The 25375-nt window shown below is 43.4% G+C and overlaps 1 protein-coding gene across 1 annotated transcript in view; it reads left to right on the forward strand.

Moving 5' to 3' along the window:
• The first annotated feature begins 9690 nt into the window (after nt 1-9690).
• The window catches only part of PRKX (protein kinase cAMP-dependent X-linked catalytic subunit), an 88730-nt gene continuing 73045 nt past the window's right edge, over nt 9691-25375 (forward strand). Inside the window, exon 1 of the mRNA XM_084844267.1 lies at nt 9691-10080. Coding sequence (XP_084700393.1) covers nt 9906-10080 — 175 coding nt within the window. The 5' untranslated portion in view covers nt 9691-9905. The remainder of the gene's footprint in view (nt 10081-25375) is intronic.

Raw genomic sequence — 25375 nt, forward strand, 5'->3', positions numbered from 1 at the left:
GTCAACATTAAATCAGTATTAAGCAAAATGAACATTCAATTAGAAAATAAAGCAGGATTAACCGAAAGCACATGTAAGTTGTGAACTAGCACAATTCCCATCTGCAAAAGAAACTCTTGAGTCATTAATTTAATGCGTATGTTTGAACAAGGTCCAGAGTCTAGTGGTTGTGCTTATATGATAAATCGGAGGGTTACTTGGCATACCTCATAAATTACAGAAGTCAAACAATGCAGTGTCACAAACAGAAACACACCACACACTCCACTCCCCATCCTTCTTCCTTATATGTGAAAAGGAACTCCACCACGGTCACCTATTTTATAATCACAAGAGCTTCATTGATTTCCAAGCAAGTAACCCACCTGTTTGTCAAAGAGCTCAAATGTCAAGCCCAAGAGCCTTGGTATTGGTCCTTTACTGCTCAGCTAGGCACATAGTTTGAAGAGGATCATGCAGTGATTCCACAGAAATCACATTCATTCATTCATTCATTTATAAACTAGGATAGCCTTTCCTTCCTTCCTTTCTTTCTTAAAGAAAAACTTTGAAAGAAAGAACTGAGAGACTGGGTTTGCATGATCAGCACAGCTCTTCATGGCTTATTTAAGCCATGATGAGCCACGGCACCCATGGATGCCAGGTTCTGTATTCAGGCCCCATCCACGCCTTGTCATGTTGTGTAAAAACCCTGCAAGGGTGGATTGCTGGTGCAGTTAACAAACAATTCACAAACCTAAAACCTAAAACATGGGTGCTGGGTGGTTTGTTAACCATGCCAACAACCTACCCTCATCGAGTTCACACAACACAACATGCCACTGTCATGGCTTGAATATTCAAAATGGCCATCCACACGCACAACTAAGCTCCAGGAGTTAATTAACCAACAGTGGCTTAGTGTAATTGTGCAAATAGCCCCAGAGTGAGCAACGGTACATCGCAAAACCTTACGAGAACATTCTTGTGTGTATTCTCACCTACAGGGTAGCCACGTATGAACTGCCAAAAAAGAAGACAAAAGAGGACACAGATTTGCCTAAAATGTGCATATGCTAATTTATATGTGTAGATGAAAATTTAGAAATAATTATTATGTGAATAGAAATACAGTAAATCTCACCATGGCACTGAAGACTGTGACCAGGCGTCCCGTGTGCCTGCCTGTTCAGTCTGTTGTCCAGGTGGTCACTATGGATGGGCAACAGTTCTTTATTTCAAAACTGGAATTGGACAGGACAGCCCTTCAAGTGGAGGATGCCTTCAAATGCAAGACAGTCCTCTGGCAGCCCTTCAAAGAGAGGACTGTCCTCTGTAAAAAAAAAAAAAAGGATAGGTGGCCACCCTAACATTTATAAACTCTCAGCAGCACTAAAAGGGTTGGTATAGGTAAGCAAGAAAGGTACACTTTGAATAATTTATCCCTTTCCCTCAAAATATTTGAACTGTGTGCAGGCCAGATCCAAATGTCACCTGGAAAAATAAGCAATATTGAAAACTAAGTAATGTCATGCCCATTAAACTGACAGTGAGGAAAAGCAGCCAGGAAAGCTTCACACACACACACACACAATACATTTCTAGTTTTTTCTTCCCATCGGTCTTTCCTGAGTCCAGATTAGCCATGAAGAGGAAAAAGCAAAGAATATAAGAATCACATGGATAGGACATTGTGACAGCAACGGTCAAGGGATGGTTTCAGGTATATTTTTGAGGTTCATTCCAGCCAACGTGAACTGAAAGTGAGCAGTGGAACATCCCAGAACTTTGTGGAACATTTTTGGCTGCTTTCCCATCTGGTATGAAAAACCTGCCATGGCACTTTAGTTGGCTACTCCTACGAACTGGGTGGCTGCATCACACTTCAATTATTAAAGGAGGCGTACACCTAAAAATGTAAAGTCTGAATAAGGCAAACTCATTTTGCAAATACTTGCATCATACACTGGTCAGGGTTCTGGAATTCACTTCAGATTCTTTCCCTCATGAGAAGGTCTGAGCATTTGATTAGTCAAAAAAGATTTTGTGCATCAACTAGGGATGTCCAGGTTTTGTGAAATGTGTGTATTTCATGGATTGTGTGGTATTGTTCATTCTGGTGTCTGTTCACTGACAGATTCGGAATTTTTGTTATGCAGGAAAATATGCAGATAATTCCATAGGAGGGTTCACAACAATTTATGTAATTTACATTAGTACCTAACATTTAGCATATTGTCCCCTATTCCATTCAACTTTCCCCTGTGTATATTTTCCACTATCCGCAGAAACGTGCGTATTTTCCTATGAATGCATTTTCATAAATTTTGGGAAAGTTAAAAAGAAGATCCAAAAGTCCACGGACTCCGTGCAGCCTGAGGGGGTTGGTCCACAGCAGATGCCACAGGGTGGATTTGTAGAAATCCAAACTCATTTTAGTCCATCTTGAATTTGTTCAGCTTCCCTAACATCAACCAGTCAAATACGGTCACTGTAGCAAACTGATCCAATATATCAGAGCCCTGAAGAGCATCTTCGAGCGCACACAAAGCATTCTCGGTTTTCTAGTAGTCTCTTTGAGCTTGTACTATACTGCAACCAGAGCGGCAAATGAACTATACTCCCAGCAATGACAGCTAATGCCCGCCTTAGGTACAATTTTCACTATTTTGTTATGGCTGGAGATGAGCGTGAGGAGCAGAACTGGCTTGCATTGTCACAAGAGCAGAAGAAGTGTGTGTAAATATATTAGGTGCTAATCGTTGTATCATATTTTATATTACAAAGTAGAGATGGGCAGATCTGTCAAGTCCATTTCTATAGACTTCCTCTTTTCTGGCCTCCAGGTTCATTCCATGCTGGTTCCATCCAAGTTTTTGTTTTATTTATTTTTTATTTGGGGGTGAATTTTTCAAATTAATGGACGTATACCCCCGATGACTAAGGTGCATTTGTCCACATGTTAAAAATGAATGCAGTGTTTTCTGAGCATTTTTCAGATGTGTGCATCTTGTCGAACACGATTTCTTTCTCTTACAGAATGCATTGCAAGCTGAACACATTCAGTTCCATGAGGTGCAGATTGGGTAAATCTGTAAAAACCCTCAACGGAGGAAATTTCTCACCTATCCCTTTATAAAGCAGCCCAGTCATGTGCATGTTTACATGGAAGTATGTCTCATTGAGCTTAGTGGGTCTTACTCAGAAGTAAATATGCATAGGATTTCATCCATGCAACCAGTTCTATGCATGCTTATACAGAAGTAAGTTCCATTTTGTTCAATGGAGCTTACTCCCAAGTATGCATTTACAGGACTGCAGCCCTAGTTTTGTAGTTAATTATTTACTCGGGACAACTAACAATTCCTTCTAGGCAACTACCTTGCCATACCTGCAGACCAAGCTTCCATAGGCTGTGACAAATGAGAGCACATGACCAGGAGTTTGGGAACAGGGATATTATTAGTTCTTATTGGTTTGATGACAATGAGACTGTGACAGGATGCTTGGGCTTCTCTCTCCAGTTCAGGAAAGTTCAAATGTCTGTGTCATAGAAGGAAACTTGTGAAAACATGAATCACTCTGGGAAACAAGTCCATATGAAAAATATTTTAGAAATATTCAAATCGAAAACAAAATGTCAGGCTTCATAGCAAAACCTCCCCAAACGAAGCACTGGGTGGAGGACTGCTTCTCCACCCAGCCCTTTGGCCGGACAGCAAGCTTCGCTACATGCCAGCTTCCCCGGGCTGGAGAAAGCCAGCATGCAGCTAAGCAGCCCAAGGCTTTAGCTGCCCCATGCCTCTCCCCATTGGAGAGGATGCAGGGTGGGTGAAGCACTGAGACTGTCATTTCCTGCCAACTGGGAGGGCAAACTGTCTGCTAAATAAGGGAAATACCCACTGTAATCTTCAATCTGTGACCAGAGATTACAGCATGGATTCCTCTCCTGCCCCTTTCCTCAAGCCCATTAACCAGGAGGCAGGGCTTCAGGGAGTGGTGCAGCTTTGGGTGGGGGGCAGGGCCTCATCTGAGGTGAGCCAAATTGGCCTACAGGCTGGAGGTTCCCCATCCCTGAGAGAGGGAATAGCTTTTGTATACTGACAGACCTAAAATAGGGCTGGCATTTTTTTACTGGGCTTACGGCATTTGGGGCAAGAATGCTGCCTTGACTGTCTTGGGGGCAGTTGTACACATAGCTTATGGAGAATGTGGAAGATGTAAACTGAGCTACGGCTCCAGAGTCCTCACGGGCACTAGTTGGTGCAGGTGGGCCCAGCCAGATCAAAGAAATGAAAGCAAGCCTCCAAGGCCACCTGCATCATCCCAAGGGATTCTGGGATATGGTCACAGTGCAGAGCCTAGCAATATGAGTCAGCAAACACTGCCTTCAACCAGGTTGGCTAGATGACTTCCTAAACTAGGAGGTCCCTGAACTGTTGATAGAGGTGAGAGCTCCCTGAACTGCTGTTTTTATTGTCACTTGGTGTGAGCAAGGTCAGAAGTAGCATACTATGTTCTTTACTGGGCCAGTTCCCACCTAAACTGAGAGCAAATCCCAAAGACCTCTGCATCATTCCATTTGGAGCACTCAAATATTGAATTTATATATTTGCCAACTCAAAATGCAATTTTCAGTGCAACACATCAGGAACCAACAGGGATGTCTCATAGTCACTTCAGTCCCATTCTTGTCTGCTTTATGCAAAGTGGGATAACAGGGCTGAAAATACCAAGTGTATGGGTGAAAGTAAAAGAAAAACAATTGCTACTTAACTAAAATAAATACAAGTACTGTTGCTTGACTAAAACCTCACTAAAGAATTAAATGTATCATGTCTTGCTATTTGATTTATGTTTGGGTTTAAACCGAGGTGTCATTTACCTATTTAGCACGTGTCCTGTGCTGTAATTCAGGCACCACTTCCTGATCACTTCTTTGCTAACATCCTGATTCCGTCCTATTATTTCACGGTATGTATAATGACCTTTGCTCATTAGGTACCTCAGTCAATTACTAGGGTGAGAGGCATCTTCAAATATTTATGGACATTTGCATTATCAAGATTACTGCTCCTCATGAAAACTGCATTAGCACACAACAACAGTACATAACATTGATTTTTTTAAAAAGAAAAGCAGTCTGTACTATACACAGTGAATCAAGTCTAAAGATCTCCCCTTTCTTTTGCAATATGGCTGTTTAGATGAATCTAGGGTGTATACTTTTTCTAGGTTGCAAGCTTACCCTACATTCGGCATACCTAGATACAATTTATTTTATTTATTTACAACATTTATATACCACTCCATATCTCAAACAGATTCAAGAGCAGTAAACAATCAAAGATAAAGAGATAAAAGAATAAAACACCTTATTAAAAAATTGTCATTTTTAAAAATAGGATACGAGTAAGAACCATGACTAGTCAGTCAAGGAAAGCTTCCTGAAATAAAGATGCTTTCAGGAGGTGCCGAAAGCAACACAATGTTGCCGCCTGCCTGACCTCCAGAGGCAGGGAGTTCCATAGAAAGGGGGCCACCACACTGAAGTCTCTTCTCCAGGTGGACTCCAATTGGGCCGTAGGTCCATGCAGAACCACCAGGAGCATGCCATCTGATCAGCTCAGTGACCAGGCAGGTTGATAAGGGAGAAGGCGCTCTCTCAGGTATTTTGCTCCCAAGTTGTTTAGGGCTTTATACACAAATGCCAAAACCTTAAACCTGGCCAGGGAGCAAATAGGCAGCCAGTACAGTTCTCTCAGCAAAGGAGTTGTATGCTGAAAAGGGGCAGCTCCTGACAACAGCCAAGCTGCTACATTTGGTGCTAGCTCCAGCTTCTGGAGGGCCGCGGTGGCTTAGTGGTTAAGACGCTGAACTGCAGACTGGAAGGTCGGCAGGACAGCAGTTCGAGACCCGAGTGCTGCATGACGGAGTGAGCTCCCGTCTTCAGTCCCAGCTTCTGCCAACCTAGCAGTTCGAAAGCAAGAAATTGCAAGTAGATAAATAGGTACCGCCTCGGCGGGAAAGGTAACAGCGTTCCGTGCACCTCGGTGTACAGTCATGCCAGCCACATGACCACGGAAGCATCTTTGGACAGCGCTGGCTCTTCGGCTTAGAAACGGGGATGAGCACCACACCCTAGAGTCGGACACGACTGGTTGGGGACACCTTTACCTTTACCAGCTTCTGGAGCAGCCATAAGGGCAGCCCCACAAAGAGTGCATTGCAGTAATCCAGTCTTGAAGTTACTAGCACCTGTACCACTACGATCAACTTATCCCTGTCCAGGAAAGCCTGTAGCTGGTGAACCAGCTGAAACTGGTAAAAGGCCCTCCAAGCTGCCATGGCCACTGGGGCCTCCAGCAACAATGATAGGTCTAGGAGTACCCCCACAGAGTTGAACTTGATCTTTCAAAGGGAGTGCAACCCCATCCAGAACAGGCAATGAGTCTATCTCCCAGACTCGGGAACCATTCACCCACAAGGCTTCTGTCTCGTTAGGATTCAGCTTCAGTTTATTGGCCCTCATCCAGCCCATTACTGAGTCTAGGCACTGATCCAGGCCTTGTACAGCTTCACCTGATTCAGATGTCACAGGGAGATAACATCTCCCTGTGGCATACTGATGTCACTTGGCTTCAAATCCCTTCATAACCCTTCCTAGCAACTTCATCTAGATGTTGAACAACTTTGGGAACAAGATGGTACCCTGCGGAACCCCACAGCTCAATTGCCGAGGGGCCAAGGAGTGGTAACCCAATGTTACTCTCTGAAATTGGCTCCACAAGTAAGACCAGAATCACTGTAACACAGTGCCTCCAATGATCATCACACAGAGTCAATCCAGGAGGATACCATGGTCAAAAGCTGATGAGAAATGGAACAGAATTAACAGGGTTGCACTCCCCCGTCCCAGTAGTAACGTATGGCTGTGAGAGTTGGACTATAAGGAAGGCTGAGCGTCAAAGAATTGATGCTTTTGAACTGTGGTGCTGCAGAAGACTCTTACGAGTCCCCTGGACTGCAAGGAGGTCAAATCAGTCAATCCTAAAGGAAATCAACCCTGAGTGCTCATTGGAAGGACAGATACTGAAGCTGAAGCTCAAATATTCTGGCCACCTAATGCGAAGAGAAAACTCCCTGGAAAAGACACTGATGCTGGGAAAGATTGAAGGCAAAAGGAGAAGGGGACGGCAGAGCATGAGATGACTAGATAGCATCACCGATGCAATGAATATGAACTTGAGCACATTCCGGGAGAAAGCGGAGGACAGGAAGGCCTGGCGTGCTATGGTCCATGGGGTCACAAAGAGTCGGACATGACTGAACAACTGAACAACAACTCCCCGCTGTTCCTCATCTGATAAAGGTCATCCAGCAGGGCGACCAAGGCTGGTTTGGTCTTGCACCAGCTTGAAACTCTGACTGGAATGGGTCTATATAATCAGTATCCTCAAACAGTGCCTGCAGTTGCTCCATCATGACCCTCTTAAGTACTTTTCCTAAGAAAGGGGTGTGGTGACTGGCGGTAGTTGTCAAATCCCATTGGGTCCAGAGTGGGTTTCTTCAGGAGTGGTTGCACTCCTGCCTCGTTAAGGATAGCAACGCCTTCAATGGGATTGTGCAATAGGATTGAGTAAACTTGTGTACAGGCTTTTTTAGACTTAACCCCTTTTTTGTTCTTATCTATCATCATCTATAATAAAGTACCAAGAAAGCTAATTTTTATTGAGAGTATTGCAAGATTGCACTTCAAGCTCTGGAAAATACGGCACTTTTCAAAATGGTTGTTTGTAATAATAGTGTCCTTTCCTTTCCTTCCCCTCCATTACATTCATTTTTGCTTTCTATGCTTCTGAATATTCTAATACCAAGAACTCTCACTCCCCAAAGATCAGCGGAAAGGTGCATATTGAAACATTGGTGACTATTAGTCAAGGAAAGATGGGCATCAGTTCTATATTTCTTTTGTCTAAAGCCTCTTTCATGGGGAGAGAAATAGGGATGTATGAAAGTCACTTACCTTTTCGCAGGGGTGATTCACGGTGGGGGGGAGGCGCTCCGCACCTCCCCCTGAAACTCTAACCCGGCCAGCTCCACTCCGCCGCAACTCCGCGGAGCCGCCGGCTGGGTGCATTCACAGGCGTCTGGAGCCTGCGGATGCAAATGGCGGCTATGGGGCCATTTGTGTTCATGGTTTTGGCCATGATAGGCTACGTAAACATTTATGTAGCCTGTCATGGCCAAAGACCGGGGCGCAAATAGCGGCGGCTATGGCGGCCGCCATTTGCGTTCCTTTTTTTCTGCCGTGATAGGCTACGTAAATACTTATGTAGCCTATCACGGCCTCTGCAGGGACGCAAATTGCGTCCCTGCCTTAGCCGTGATAGGCTATGTATTTACGTAGCCTAACACGGCCTAAACGAGGAAGCAAACGGCGGCCGCCATTCGCAAAGCAGCGCAAACAGCACCAGGTAAGTGCTCCGTTTCGCGTGCCTTTCGCGGGGTGGTGGGGCAAGGGGCTTCGCCCTGCCACGGATTTTGGGGGGCCTTCACTGAGATCCATGGCGGAATACTCTGACATCCCTAGAGAGAAAACTTTCAGGAAATGGCAAAGGACTAACGCCACCTCATCCCTAGAGCTAGACACAACACTACCCACACCTGCACTGTGGTGGATGCAAACTGGGGTCCAGCCTGCCAAGACAGTTGATGCTGTTGCAGCATGAAGACCCCCAAACCCCTTACCAAAAAAGAAAGCTATGCTACAAGCCCGGGCAATGGAGAGTCCTACCTGGGAGAAACTGTGGAGAATTTCTCCTCCCCCTGGAGAAATTTGGTGAAATTGCCCCCCAAATTTCTCTGCCCACGAGTCAGGTAGAGGCCCTCGGGAGGCCATTTGCACACAGCTCCACTTTAATTTACCGTCCAAATGAAGAAATAAACACGGCAATTTCAGCTTTCTTCCCCAGCGACTTCCCGCCCCTTCGCGTATGTGCGCGGTCACTCCGCTTGGTCTATATTCACCTATGAGAGACTTCGTAGGGGAACGGGGCGGGGTGGGGGCGAAATCCAGCACTGCAGAACCAAAACATAAATCGAAGGGAGGCTCCGGGATGACCCCAGCGCGTCGCGGGAGGGCTCTTCCCTGTCCAGACGAGCGCTACCGCGTCGGCACGTCGCTCTGTCGAAGGCCTGCCGCTTCAAGGCAGCGAGGAAGGCGCCAGGCGTGTGGGTACGCGTGTGAACGAGCCTGTGGGAGAGAAAGCAGTAGCTAAGCCCCTCGACTACCTCAGCTTCTTAGGCAGCGTCTGCTTGGCTAAAGGGAAGCCTGAGCTGCTGCAGCAAATTCATCTTTTCATTTTACAGACAGAAGTGGCGTTTGTTTATTTATTTATTTATTTCCGAAGGAGCCCACAGCAGGTTCCCCCGGCCGTTTGCTCCTCCCTCCCTCCGTTCCTTCCTTCCTTCTTTCTCTCTCTCGCTACCCGCCCCGCCCTCTCAAGGGTTCTGCCGCAGCTGCAGGAAGCCAAACCCCGCCCTTTCGTCCCCGCGTGCGACCGGCTGGCTGGCTGGCTGGCTGGCGAGTGAGCGAGACGGGGCGCTCTCCCGGCAAGTCCATTGTCTGCGCTGAGGCGCCGGCGGGAAGCGCGCGAGGAGCGAAGACGCACGACCCATCTCCAGAGGCGCGCCTGCGCGCGCACCAGCACATACACCCAGGCAAGCAGGCAGGCAGGCAGGCACACCCGGGCAAGGAAGCGGCGCCCGGGCGCGATGCGGGGCGCCGGCAGCCGTTTTGCAGCTGCTGAGAGGCTGAGCCAAGCACTGGCCCGGGCTCGGGGCAGCTGCAGCTGCTGAAGGGGTAGAAAAAGAGGCCGGCTCCGGCGTTGCCCTTTGGCCTGACAGGACGAGCCTTTCCCCACATGGAGACGCTGAGCGCCGTGAGGGCGAAAGTCGGGGCCAGAAGCCCCTGCGAGGCGGCAGGAACCGGCGAGCCCCAACCCGCGCCCTCTTCGAGTCCTGCTGGCCGAGGCTCTCCCGCCCCGCCGGATTCGCCGGTTTATAGACTCGAGGATCTGGAGACCCTGGCCACTGTGGGTGAGTGAGGCTGAGCTCCAGCCAATGAACAACAAAGGAAGCGGGAGTAGAACGTACTCTTGCTCCTCGCCGCGCGCCGCCCCATGACCACCCCCTAGGCTCGCGAGGCGGCTCTGATTTGAAAGGGACACCTTTTACTTGGCGCCCCCTCCCTTCCCCTCAGTACACAGTGACGGATGTGTCTTGGTTCCGAGTGCCAAAGCCCCCCCCCCCCCGCACTTCATCGATCATGTAGTGAAATCTATTCCTGCGGTGTCCCTTGCTTTTGGAAATAATCTGAGAGCCCAGGTAACAGGAGAGCGGTTGCTACCGCTTTTCCTCCCATGGGCACAGCCCCAAAGGATGTCGCCAGCTGCTAACACTGTGAAAGTGCAATATCGTTATATAGCCCTGGCTTTTTTTATCTTCACACAAGCGTGCGCACCTTTAAACCCCGGAGCAATTGTTTGTTGATGCCTAGGCTCCCTCTCTGTTCTCAGCGTTACTTAGTCTTGGTGTCTTCCTTCCTGTTTTTTTTTTTTGTTTTAATCCAGAAAGCTCTTGCGACACTTTATCAGACTGAACAGAATAAGTTTTTAGAGATGTCAGTTGAAAAGCTGACAGGTGCCCGCTGTGGCTTGAGAACCGCCAAACCCCATATGAAAGAAGTCTGATAATGTCTCTGTGTGTGTATACAAGTGATTCGGAGTTTGCTTTTTTCTTCTCCATGTTGGCATAAAGCTAAACCAGTTTTGTAAACAGTGTGTGGTCCTGTTTATCCTGGAGTACTACAAACTACTCTGAGTTTGCAGCCCACAAACGCTTTGAACAAAAATATTTGCATGTAAATTGCTTTGAGTTCTGGTGACTTCAGTGGGTGTTCAGTCTATTTAACTGAATAATATGCTGTTTAAGCAGTACATGAATTAAAGACTTGTGTTGCAAAGAATTTTGATACTTGTTCTCACCAGAGCTCCATGTGAAGTAATTGTTTTGTTATTGTTAAATTATAATAAATTCATAGCTCTTCAAGTTTATTAGGAGTATTTGCTAAATATATGTGCTCTGCATACAGATCTCTCACAGATTCCATCCCAGCATCTGTTAATATTAAACATGGTTTGCAACTGTGGGCTTGCTCTTATGTTCAGCTGCTCAGGTTTCATTATATCTTAAGCACTTTATCATTGCTCACATGAAGAGATGGAATGTGTGTCTGTATTCCTTTAAAAATGCAGGAAATCTGTGGAATTTTTAAAAAGCACCAGTGATAGGGGAGCCCTCCACTTGGATATAGCCTTCTTTCCCAGATTTCTCTTGAAGGGAAGTTTGCTTCTGATCTACATAGATGATGGTGTTAACAGGTCTTGGCTTCAGTGGAAGAGGAAGGAGAAGGGACACAGAGAAGCAGAGGGTATGATGACAGTGCCGTATGACACATGAGAACATCTGATGTCGAATAGTTTTCAAGAGAGGACACATGATGAAAACAAGCTCTGCCTTTCATTGGACTCAAACCCTTTTCAGACATGATTCTGTGCAGAAATATGAATGCGCATAGGTAGGGGAGCAGGCAGAGCTCCTGATCACATGGAGAAGAGCCTATATTCATAGTCTTAGCTGTGTTTCAACCAGGGGCCACTTTGGCTCCAGGCTCCACTACCAAGGCCACTTTGGGGACCTTTTCTTGAGAGTTTCCTCCTCTCTTTCCCACCCCCCACCTCCACCTCCACTTCCACTCAAGTGGTAAAGTTGTGCACTGGACGTTTTGGGCCTCTCTTCCCCTTCCCTTTCCATGTCATCCAAGCAAAGCCTCATCAGTCAGTCATCAGGTAGGCAGATCCTGACAGGCTCACTTGGTCCTTAGATTAGGGTGGGTCTTTTCTTATTACTGAGAGAGTGCTCTGCCTGTGCAGTGTACCACTACTGCTAACTGCTATCCAATCATATTGCTCTTTGCCTCTAGGGCTCCTATACCACCACATCTAAATGGCTGATTTCTCCTGTGTTCTCCTCCCCTCACCCTGCACCACCTCACAGCTGAGGAGTGACAGATCTTCCGACTCCCCCGAAGCCTCTTTTAGTAGCCCAGATCAGAGCAGCAGCTGGTTAAAACAAACAAGAAGGCAAAGCTAGAGTGCCCCTGCTGAAAGTGAGCAGCTACTGTGAAAAGAGAGACAGAGTGAATGAGAGGGAGGGTCAGAGGGACCCACTTGATGTGACTGGGAGCTGCCAGTGGCCCTTGGGCCTTTCATTGAAGAACACTGACCTGTATGTACATAGGCTCAGTTCAGATATTGAAATGAATGGTCGTAAGTCAGAGGCAGAGACTGCCATGTTGCTGATACCCCCCATCCCGTTTACAAATGTTAGTATCTGTACAGAACAATATCTTAACAGGGCTATAGCAGCCTCGCATTTAATAACTTGCCTGGTCACCATAGGTGACAAGGATTTTCTTGTAGGCGAGTGAGCAGGTTGGCAGCAAAGGCATGGATCTGTCCATCTCTCTCCTCTATCAGTCCACTTTGTGGAAGGTGTTTTTTTTTTTTACCAGCTGGCTAGGAGGCTAATAATACCTGTGTTTCCAGAGAGGAGAGCTTCCCATTCTCCATGGCTAGCATGGAAACAAGGCTACTCATTTTTGTGGGATTATTCACAAGGTTGGGCTATAGTCCATCTATAGCTTTTGGGAAGCTATTTCAGTTTTGGCCACGTGTATTACTCTGACCAACTCTATCTTTTCTGGTGGTTAAATTCTGATCTCTTGACTAAAGGATTTGTAACATGACTAGGTTTGCTTGCAAGTGTAAGTTTTGAACTAAGATTACCCTGGGCAGTTGGTAGGGAGTTGTGAGCTCCTCTGTGTTGCTTCCTCTTGTATCTCTCTTTCCTTACGTGCTGAATGATGAGCCAAGAGGTAAACATGTTATTGGTTCCTATGGCCAGTGCTGTGGATTCACATCCTCCTACTCTATTTTTTTTTTTTTTGTCACCAAATGAGGAGAGAATGAGCAGCACTAGTGGAACTGTCTGTCTTTTCTTTTTAATCTTGGGGAAGTTTAGTGTCTTCCTTCTCTCACCCTCACAAAATTTCAGGAGGTTCAATAAGGCAGAGGGCCAGTTCACATGTAATGGCAAATTGTGGATTCATTAACCCATGAATTAATTAACCCATGGCTTGCCATGCACGAATGGGAGAGAGCAGGTGCACTGCTCCAGTGTGTTAGTCACTTCTGCTTTTAATCAACAACCTACAATCAGCTGGGTCATAGGTAGTTGATCATGACATGCAAACCTGGAGTTCTGGGTTGTTTAAAGGCAAAATAACCCAGCAGTTAACCCATTGTTTGTTGTTAAATTAATCATTCAGTTGTTTAGCCCCTAAACAACCCAGCGCCCCAGGTTTGCAAGTCACGATTGTAGGCTGTTGATTAATAGTGGAATGGTGGAGTGTGTGGGAGGCAGCACATTTGCTCACTCCTGCTTGTGCATGGCAAATTGTGGGTTAATTACATGCGAACCTGTTCATTGTTTGATAATTTCCTGTGTAAGAACTGGGTTGATATTTCAGTTGGAGCAATAATGTTGAACGCTGCAAAAAGTAGTTAAAAAATGGTAATAGCAACAACCCTGCTTCACATGCTATATGCATGTAGGGGGTCCACACACTGAAAGGAGTCCCCAGCATCATGCGACTAAAGATGTGAATGCAGTAGAGTCATCACTGTGCATTCTTGATGGTAAATGTGCATTCTTGACAGTTTGCATTTTGTTCTATAGAGTCCTGTGTTTCTGATGCTGTAAGCAGTCATTTAATGTAGTTCTAATATATTCAGACAATAGTTACAAATGTACTAACCGAGTTTAAAGTTTTAAAATATAATTATAATTTTATGAGCAAACTAAGTTATACATATAATAACTTTAGGAACAGAAAGGCTGCTTTATGTTCCTAAAGCAGCCCTCCCCAACCTGGTGCCCTCCAGATGTTTTGGACTACAGTGCCCAGTGTTCCTGACGATTGGCCATGGTGCCTGACGCTGATAGGAGCTGAAGTCCAAAATATCTGGAGGGCACCAGCTTGGGGAAAGCTGTCTTAAAGCAACAAAGTGACTTTAAATCTGTAAAGAGGGCTAAAAAAAAGGTATTGCTTACTTTTTTTTGCATGGCCTCAAAATTTCCAGAAATTGCATGTGACTTCCCTCGCCCCACCCCCTGATGCCCACTTATGAGGCCTGGACATCTAAGCTCAGTTGCTCATGCCTGATTCATGGATGTCGTGGGGTGAAGTTGAGGAAGCTGCACAGTGTTGTAAGTGAGGCAATGGTGTGGTCTCACAGCCCATTTCAATTATTGGAGTGCCTTCAAGTGTATCATGCAAGAATGGTGCTATTGGCTCATGCATTTATATCCCCTTGTTAAAAATCCAGTAGGATTTTTTCCTGTCCCAAATAATTTAGTCTTATTTTTCGGCATATAGTGAGAGCCAGTTTTGATACTTTTAAAGAAATACATAGATACAATCAGGTATTTGAATGTAAACATGACAAAAGAAGAAAAACAGACACATTTGGGGGGAAGGGGTGCAAATGGGCATTTTTGGACAAACTTTTACAGTTCTCGAAAATGCTTGTTTATGCTTGAAAAAAGATGAATTCATTATTTTCCACCTGGTTCTCCATGCATTTGAAGATGCTCATGTTTGCAACCATGAGTCTTAAGTTCTGATTTTACTTATACCTATTTGATTTTCCTTAAAAATGTCTGTCAAGTTCTCCTGTAGTCTATTGTTATGAATATGTTGAGTAAATGTATGCTGCTGTATCTTTTTCACTGGGGAACTGTCATTTTGAATTGGTGATTCCATCTTTAATTCTGTGAACACTTGGGTGTTCTGCCATTGATATCAAAGGGAATTTATATATAGCTTTGTGCACAGTGGAGGCCACATCACTTCTAAAAAATGGAATTGAATTCTGCTTGCATTCAATGTAGCATATGCCGTAAGTGTAAGTCTCCATTCATTTTAGTGCTCTGGATTCTAATGCTTGCAACCAGTTCTAGCAGCCATTCATTTGCTAAGTAGACTCTGGGTCACAACATGGCTGGCTCTTTCTGGGAATGTGCGGGCCGCCTTTTTGATTGTGCAGCCCCCAATCAGGCTAATTAGGAGTTGCTCTGTGTTGGCCGAACCAGGTCATCATGGATTATTTGAAGCTTAAACATCCCTCGTTTAACCCCTACTGCAAAACAACCCTTTGTTTAACCCTCGAATAACGCGAAATAACTGGGTTCGGATGACATGGCACAATCCCTGATCAGAGGTTGCACAATCAAAAGGGCCGCAGTATGCACCTGGCATGTGCCGCAGCTCATTGTGGGTTAAATAACCCACAATGAGGCAGCTGTGTCATGTGAATCAGGGTCTATCTGTATTTGTGAATGCATAAGGTAGGGTTTTTTTTAAGGCATACTAAGATTAATCTCCGCAAAAATTCTAATCCCTTTTAAGTGGCTGTTTTCATCTAAAGCTTGGGATTTATCTCTTGAAATCTTGTCATTGTTTATTATTCTTTCTAATGGGTGTAACATTTGAAATGAATACAAATGTTACTGTCTGCCTCAAACACATGGCTTTTGTTGGCATTCAGAAGTTGCAGGATAAGTAGGATCAGGAATCCTCTAGGGAATTTTACATTATCGCCCTGTGAAAGTTTATGCTGCATGCTTACCTGGGAGTAAGCCCTGTTGAACAAAATACGTCTTGCTTCTGAGTAAACCTGTGTAGGATTGCACTGCAAATTTGTGACAGCACCAGTAGATGTCACGGTGATAACAGAATGTTCATATGCTATAGGTTCAAAGAATAGGGAGAGACAGCCACATTCAGCCATCATGATAAGCTTATTCTGAATGAGCAAGCACACTGGTGCATGCTGCTCAGGTACTGCCTTTCTTGGCTCCTCCAGCCAGCAGGAGTCACTAAACAAACCAGAGACTCTTTTAATGGTGAAGTTCCAACAGCCCAGAATTATAAGCCAGAGTCATAAGCCAAGAATAAACCCAGGTTATGACTCTTGCTTATTAGGAGTTCCCAGTTCAGAGCTCACACTAAACACTATACTGAGGGAGAGTCCCTAGTATGTTTAGTTGCTCCTGCCAGCAGGAAAAACTAAGTGAGAGCAATCAAGCAATCACCAGCACACTTGTTCATTCACAGTGAACCAGACATAACATCTGAATATGGCCCATGGCTGCAATCCTAGAGACAGGTTTATATATCATTGACTTTTTAGTGGGTTTGAACCAGTCTATGTGAACAGGATTTCAGGCTTAATCTTAAGAAATAAAGAGTCAATTGTCATGCAGGCATACCTGTGAATAACAAGGAAATTAAAAATTGGCTGCTACAATACTTCTTAAACAAGGAATCTTTTACATTATGAATTGGGTGATTGTTTCAGCTTTAAAATAAGATAGACTGAATCTCACAGTATGTTGCAAGGGAGCCTTAAAAAAAAGTTTATTAGTATACTATGCTAAAAAGCGCTGTAGAAGGTGGAAGGAAGAGATGAGTTTAAAATGAATTCCTATAGCTTTTTGTTTGCCCATCTATTTCCAATGTAGTTGCCTTTTCAGCTAATAGAATTAGCTCCTTTTGGTTTGTATTGGCATGAGTCCTCTAGCGCATGAACATAGGTCTCACTTTGCAACAGGCATTGTGAAGGAAGGGTCAAAATCAGCAAGAGATTTGCTGTGCTGCTTATCATTGCTTAAGTCTACTGTGAAGTGGGAGAAAAGATCTATCCCTCCTCTGATACTCCTACATCAGGGATGGGAAATGTGTGGCCCTTCAAATGTTAGACTGCAACTCTAATCATCCCTCACTACTGGCTATTCCGGCTACAGCTGATGGGAGTTGCAGTCCAGCAACATCTGGAGGGCCACATGTTCCCCACCCCTGCCTTAAACCCTCTGGCAGAGGTCTTGTATCACTTCTCATTGAGCTTTTGGAGAACGCAGAAGCAACTTAAGTTTCTTGTGCCAGTCTAAAGCTGAGTGCAAAGTGAGGCAGGACCTTGCTGCAGGTCTCCCCTGGTGGCCATAATTATGGACTCTTATAAATGCATATATTGGAATAGTACAGTTTAGACAGCCACTTTTTTCTCTGGAAGCTAGGGGAAATGAGTCTATTCAGTGGGTCATAGGTATGGTTGAATCCTGTTTCCTTTGATGTCCTTCAGTGTCTGCTGTCCTCACCTTCCAGTCCTGATGCAATCTCTCTCTGCTTGAGGTGGGAGAGCACACGTGCTGCAGCATCATGCCCCCCTTTCCTTTAGCACATGGCATGCCCCCTACCTCCTTCCTCACTGGGTGCCCCCACCCCTTCCGCTTGCTTTGTTGCACCTCCTCCACCCCTTGCCTTGTCACGCCTCTTCCCCTTGACTCATCACGTGCATCCCCACCCCTTCCCTCACTGCATGCACCCTTCCCCTTGCCATGTTGTGCCTCCCCTTCTCCTTGCCTCATTGCACATTCCCACCCTACCTTTACTGCTTCCACTTCGACTCTTGGCCAGAAGAAGCAGCTCTCACAAGAGCCCTGCAACCTGCTCTGTTGTCCCACTGAGAGGATTCTTAGTGCGAGCTAGAGGGCTGGTGGCTGAGAGCAGCCACCTTTCCTCTGTTTCACTCTGAGGATGTCCTCAGAGTGAAACAGAGTGTAGGCAACTGCTTCAGAGAGCCCTGCTGGCCGCGCTGTCACTGCAGCACTTGCCAACGGTGGGAGAATGAGACTGGTGGGGCTCTCTGGAGCATCTGCTAGCATCACCGAGTGGGCGGCTGCTCCAGAGAGCCCTGTTGGCCTGGTTTGCTGTTTTGACATTATGAAGAGCATTGTAAGAGTTGACTGCTTAGGTGCACCAGACAAACCTTTGATTCTCAGCCCAAACTACATATTACTTTGAAGATTTGTGTTGTTTTTAAATAGATTTAAGTGATCCTTTAAAATAAATGGATCCTTTTTTCTTTTTCTTTTTTACAGGTGCAGGCCCCCTGATTTGGATCAGGCCTATAGCAGCAGCAAAGGGTTAATGCCCCCTACCTGCTCAGACTAGGGTCCTGATCAGGATTAGGCCTCCTGCACTTAAAGTAAAATGGAAAGTGATGCATAGCTTGGCCTTAATTCCAAGATAGTTGGTCTACATGAAATGGTGTTGTAGGGTGCTTACATCCCATACTTCTGAATGACATTTTATGGGTGCATTAGTCTTGGAGCTGTAGTGTTACAGATTTTTCTACCATGTTTTTTAAAACATTGACTGCATTTTTAGTTGCATGAGTGAAGCTGTATATTTGAAGGTACTTTTAAGCAAGTACTTTTAAGAGCAAAGCGTTATTGCACAGGGAAGAAAATACTTACTAGCCAAACAGCTTTGTGCCCTGGGAAAACTTGGTTGCGTAGTATGTGTATGAGATAGAGGAGTGAAGAGTTTCTAATACCGTGGAGATGTAACTCTTCTTCAACAGGAAGCTAGTTTATTTATAGCCTCGTCCTATTTTTGATGGTTGAAATAGTGAGTTGCATCCTTCTCTTGCTCTCTTTCTGGCTAAATATCTGCAGAGTGATATTACAAATTGTGAAATTAGTTTAATTTCTTAATGTCACTTGTCACAGTTTCATGATTTATAATTGGAAACATCATTTTCTCTTCCGATACTTATTTGGAAAACTCATGTATAACTTATTTTTGAAATATTTGACATTAACTAGATATTTGATGAATTCACAGAATGTAAATATTGAAACAAATGTACAGTTTATTTTTACTTCTGTAAAAGCCACATTTCAGCATTTGTTTCAAGAAGCTCTGCCGGTGTAACAGGTAAATTAGGTGCTTCAGTTCTGGCAGTAATAATAATACCAAAAACTGAGCACAGCCATAGTCTTTCAACACTGAAATTCTAGGCATGTCTACTCAGAAGTAAACCTTATTATGGTTAATGAAACTTACTCCTAGGTAAGTGTCTGTAGGACTACAGGCTAAGGGTATTTTCTTGGGATTATTGCTCCTTTGTTACCTATACAGTTGATACTACTCCCGGGACCTAAACTTTTTAAGGAGTTCTTAACAGGATGGCATGCTTTTCCTTGACATATACCCAAAACTGAAATTATTTGAATTAGGTGTGAATAACATGCAGGACACCACATTCAGCCTATGAAAATTAGAATATTGGAAAACATTTTATTTTTCCTAACTTACAAATTTTAAAAGGAAACTTTAATAGTCGCATTATTCCTTTAAATTTTCTATATACAATGGTGTAGACTAAATGCTAAATAATTGGTAAGCTATTTTGGAATTATTATTTCTATCATAAAATAAAATGGGGGCAGAAGTTGAAATGATAATTTAAAATGGAATAGTCCCACTGTGCACTGATCTCAGTAGACATAGGTGAGACTACAATGTCATATTGCATTCTGAATCAATACCCCTTAACTTAGTAAGAAGGTGACTAAGGGGAGACATGATAGAGGTATATAAAATTATGCGTGGACATGGAGACATTTTCCTCCGTCCCCCATAATACTAGAAGCCATGGTCATCCAGTAAAGCTGAACTGAGGACAGATAAAAAGAAGTACTTCTTCACACCATGAGTACTATCTATGGAATTTGCTACCACAAAATGTTATGTTTTGTTATGGTGACAAATGACTTTAAGGCAGGATTAGACAAATTCATGAAATATGTCTGTCAATGGGAGCTAGTCATAATGGCTAGATATTACCTCCTGTAGTTAAGAGCAGCACACTGACAACAAAGGTCTGCATAGTTAAAGCAATGGTATTCCCAACTCTTCATGACTTCATGGACCAGCCCACGCCAGAGCTTTCTGTCGGCCGTCGCCACCCCCAGCTCCCCCAAGGTCGAGTCCGTCACCTCCAGAATATCATCCATCCACCTTGCCCTTGGTCGGCCCCTCTTCCTTTTGCCTTCCACTTTCCCTAGCATCAGCATCTTCTCCAGGGTATCCTGTCTTCTCATTATGTGGCCAAAGTACTTCAGTTTTGCCTTTAATATCATTCCCTCAAGTGAGCAGTCTGGCTTTATTTCCTGGAGTATGGACTGGTTTGATCTTCTTGCAGTCCAAGGCACTCTCAGAATTTTAGCATTATTTGTCAATGCCATTTTACAATATTGTAGCCATTGTATTGATGTTAATCTCCTGTGTCATTTCTAGCAAATGCTGGCTGATTCCTTTTGTTCTATGTCTGTTTTTTCTTTAAAGTTGGCATAATTATGTTCTAGCATGCCTTAGATAGTCCTATATTTGGTCTTTAAAATGGCCTCCCAGTGATAATTGGGAGGGCATCATCCTTGATAGCTGGTTTCCAGCTTAGGGACACCTTCCTTTAGGATGGAGGTCCTTAACTGTTTTGGGGGCACATTTGGAATTTTGAGAGAGTGTCATGGGCTCTTTCACAAAATAGCTACCATATAGGGGTAGGGGGCTCACTCATTCAGAAAACTGCTGCCATGGTGGGCATCGCCGTAACAGAAGGCAAACTGGCAAGGTTAAAAGAAAAGTGACTTGCCCAGGACCCTAAGTACAAGGACAAGGTAGGGTCTGAATTCTATAACATAGATCCACTTTTTTAACCTACAGTTTTCTGTTCCAACACCTATTTTATAGGTGCCTCTGCTGATGTTCAGAGAAACACACAGCACAGGCAAAATACCCCTTATAGCCCACTAGGATGTACCTTTTTCTTTTGTCTTCTTTGTTCTGAAGGCAGACTTCAGAACAAAGGACTGGCCGTCCGGCATTTTTATTTTCTAAGACTGCCTCTGGGACCCAGAGGCATTCTTGGAAATAAAGATAGTGCCAGAGGCCAGTACTTCACTTTGTAGCATGCCAGCCTCAGCCTCCCAGTTAAAAAGGAGCCAGACAGGCATCAACAGAGGTGTCTGTGGGCACATTGTTGGGGACCCAGCTTTAGGAGGTATCATTGAAATACAAACTTGGGCATTTTCAGAAAGCAAAATAAGATTTTAAACAAAGAAAGAAACAAAGCTTCCTATTTTCAGTAGCTATGAATAAATAAGGAATATTCTATTTGTATGTATACAATTCATTATTTAGACAAGTATTTTAATATCCAACCTGATCTAAAGGATTAAGCAGAGATAGACATAGCATTTATAATAGGATGTTACTTCTCTAGAAATGCACGTTAACACAACTTCATCTCTCTACTCCTTAATAGCTGTCGTAATACTATAAAATGATATGATTATTGTCTTTTTTTATCATTTTCTTCTTCACTAGTTTCATCCTCAGATCTTGCAGTGAGCTAATTCATATGTAATGCCAAATCATGGTTAGTGCTATAGAAACTAGTCCTACGCTCATGAATTAATTATTAGTAATTAACATACCAGGAAGATGAGAGAGGAAGATATTATTTTTGTGATTATGGAACAGAAAGTGAAGCAAGCACACTTCTCACCTTTCATTATGCACATACCTTTTTACTAATAGGAAGTTGCTCTATATATGGCTCATCTTCTGCTTTCTTATAAGTTTCATTAGATCAGAGGTTGATCTTCCAAAGTCTAATTAAGAGCATTTACAGTGCAGTCCTATACATCTACTTGGAAGTAAGCCCCATTGAGTTCAGTGGGACTTATTCTCAGGTAATTGTGTTTAGGATTAGGGCATTAGAGAAATAAGGATAGGATTGATAAACATCTCACGCTGAAAATAAGGATAGATTGTTGCATAAAACTGAATGTTCTTTGTGGGCATGGAGAATATTTAGCTTTCTGTTTTCCCATCATTGAAAGAACTGCTCTTGTTTGATATTTTTAATTGCCAAGGACCATGTGTGGTGGACTGTACCTAGAACTTGAGAATAAACATAGACAGGGTTTGCACAGTCACTACACCCACCATGGCTTATTTAAGCTACGGTGGGTTGCGGGGCATGCCAGTGGCCATTTTGGATATTCAAACCCTAATGGGGGGATTGCCATAGTTTGTCATGTCATCTGAATCCAGTCAGCAGGGGTTGTTTGAAGGTTAAACAACCCTCAAATAAGGGCCCTGGTGGGCTGCGGAGATCGTGCAAACCAGCCCATTGACTTTTATATAATTTTCATCAAAATCCTAAAGCCTAGTTCTAGGCATACTGGTAAAAATAATGACTAACTAAAGTTTGGTCAAAAAGTGGTTTCAGACAGCCACTTAAAAATCTTATGGATCAGCTATAGAGAAGCTGTGTAGTTGTTGTTGTTTTTAGTGTTGGAATGGAATATATTCACAACAGCTCCATCAAATACTTTCTTTGAAAATGGTCACTTTCACTGCTGCCCAAGATCAAATATTCATGTACCCATTCTGACAAAATATAAATAGGGTTTGCAACACTACAGAAAGATGCTGCAAACACGTAAGTTGGAAGAACTCTCTTCCCCACCCCCCACTTGGGAGCCTTTGCTAGAAGAAAAGTATATTTTATCAAAAGAATTTGAGATTTTTTTAATTGTTTTTATATATTTTAACATTGTAGCATGAAAATACAAGTTTTGTTAATAAAGCCTGTATTTATATGCTTAACAATTTCTGTCAAGGTGAGTATGTGACAATTAAAACAGTCAAAGACAGCTATGAATTTTCTTGCTGTGTCAGATCAAGATCTATCCAGCTGAGCTTTCTGCTTTCAGTAGTAGGGATTAAGGCTAATTTGCCACTGCTCAGAGAGATTTTGCTTTGAAACATGGACCAAGTATTGAAATATGGAGCTAGCATTTCTGGCCCAATTTAGAAGTGCTGGTTTTAACCTTTAAAGCCCTAAATGGTTTGCAACCAGGTGACCTGAATGACCACCACCTTGCATAAGTACCAGCCTAAATCTTAAGATCTTCAGAGGTCTTGTTCTAAGTGCCCCCAGTTAATGAAGTGGGTAGCCACTAGGTAGAGGGCCTTTCTGGTAGTGGTACCCCAGAGAGGTTTGCCTGGTGCCATCTTTGTGGTCTTTTTTGGTGCCAAGTGAAGACTTTTTTATTCACCCAGGCCTTTTCATATGTTGTGTTTTATAATCTGGATCTCTCAGCATAAAATCTATTTTTTAGTTTTTATTTATTTCATTTCTATAGTCATTTTTAATTATTTTTGTTCTTTTATATTGTATTTTAATGTTGTATTTGTTATGTGAGCTACCCAGAGAACTTGTGATATGGGGTGGCTATATACATATGGTAAGTTAATAAATAAAATATAGTGACTATGTCTGATACCTGTTGATAAACTTATCCTGCATGAATTCATCAAATCATTAAAAAAAAACCTTCAAAGGTTGTAACCGTCACCACATTTTGTGCTGCTCAAATCCATAAGTTGGTTATACTTCATCCTCAAACTAATCCTGGAGTAGATCCTGAAATTGGTGGGATTTACTGAGATGGCGTGTGAGGATTGCAGCTTAAGGCTGCATAATTTCAGTTTCAAGGCTGATGATATGGAAAGGTTGCTATGTTGACAACTCTTCCCCTATACCTTCAATAAAGGTTTGATAGGTCAAGGATCACAATGCCTGTATACCTGCCAGCAATTAGAAAGGAATGGATGGGTGAACGTTTTGGCTCCTGGCTAAAGACAAGAAAAAACACCTCACTGAAAGGAATTGCATAACTTCTTCCACTTTCCCTGGCAGTTGTTCACGAGCACTTGGGTGGCCCACATCATGCTACAAGAACTCTAGAGGAATTGTGGCACCTTCTATCTTTTTCTTGATCCTCAGCCTCTTTTGCAGTGTGAATCCTTAATCATCTATTGACTTGTGTTACTAAGTAAGATTGTATGATGGTAAATACCATAGTGCTGAACTGCCAATGATCTTGCTAACCATGTTTACTTTTATTAATCTTTCTGTAATGGCTTGCTAATATATGTGGCTAACTTCAGTTGGAGTTTTGAGTTTTGTTGCCAACTACTCCCTTACTCCAAGTAAAAACATGTTTAAAATATGAGTTCAGTTTGAAGTGGTGTTCATTCAAGTCTTCCACAGATGAAATGTTCTCCATGATATTTAGTTAAAAGTTGCTATGAATTGAGGTGCAATCTAGCCCATACTTATGCACATAAGCTCCAGTACTTTTTGTGCAGGATTGTAGCTTTAAACTATGCTTTGTCTTGCAACAAACTTGTAATTTTAAAAACTGATGGACTTTGAGTGGATCATTTGCTGTGAATTGTCATGCTACTTGTTGGCATAAGAAAAAATAAATATTCCCACCCTTCTCTTGAAATGTCTGCTTGAGTTTGCAATGCTGTGTGCCAAATTTTGTACTCTGAAGTCCAGTGCATATCAGATTTTTGCTTGCAAACTCCTAAATATTAAAGTAAGCAGTTTGGCAACTTACTCTCTGCATGCATGTGGTGCTTAAAACTACCAAACCAGCTCAGCAGCATTTTATCTGAGGTCATTTTCTACAAGGAACAAAAGTGTGGGTACTGTTTAGGGATGCTGGGGAAATTTGAGATGGAGTAAAATGAACTCGGATTTCTAAGAATCTGACCTGCAGAATCTGCTGCGGACCGACCTCCTCAAGCCACGCAGAGCCCGTGGACTTCTGGATCTTTTAAAAAAAAAAACTTGCCCAGTATTTACGCATATTTATTTGTAGGAAAATACTCGCGTTTCTGCTGAGGCTGGTGAAAATATGCAGGGAAAAGTTGAATGGAATGGGGGACAATTAATTAAATGTTACATACTAAGGTAACTTGTTACATACTAAGGTAAATCGTTGCAAATAATTCCTCTTACAGAATTATTTCCATATTTTTCCACATAATGAAAAAAATGAATCCATCTGTGAATGGACAATGGAACAAAAGGCACTTGACAATCTGTGAAACATGGACAGAGTGGATTTTACACAATCTGTATATCCCTACTACTGTTGCATGGTGGCAATTTCAGTGATACCACTACAATGTTTACTTCATGTTTGCTGTTAAATAGAGTCCTTGTACAGTTTTTGGATCACTTTCCATATGTTTTCAAATGATTTGCTAGCCTTGAGAATCACCCCACAAAAATTACTATCCCAGAAACATTTTTACTAGCCCACGTACCAAGCTAAGTAATTGGCTGTTTACCAAGAGCATGAAAGGGAAAACAACATAGCCATTGTGTCTGATTGTCTGGAGGCAGTTCTTACCCAACTTTGGTTAATACCTGCTTACAGACTTGATATAGGCCAAAAGTATGCACCAGAGGTTCCACTTCTTTGAGATCAA

This window comes from Heloderma suspectum, chromosome 3, assembly GCF_057233095.1.
Source record: "Heloderma suspectum isolate Gila_16-S chromosome 3, 16-S_ref, whole genome shotgun sequence".
Lineage (NCBI taxonomy): Eukaryota > Metazoa > Chordata > Lepidosauria > Squamata > Helodermatidae > Heloderma > Heloderma suspectum.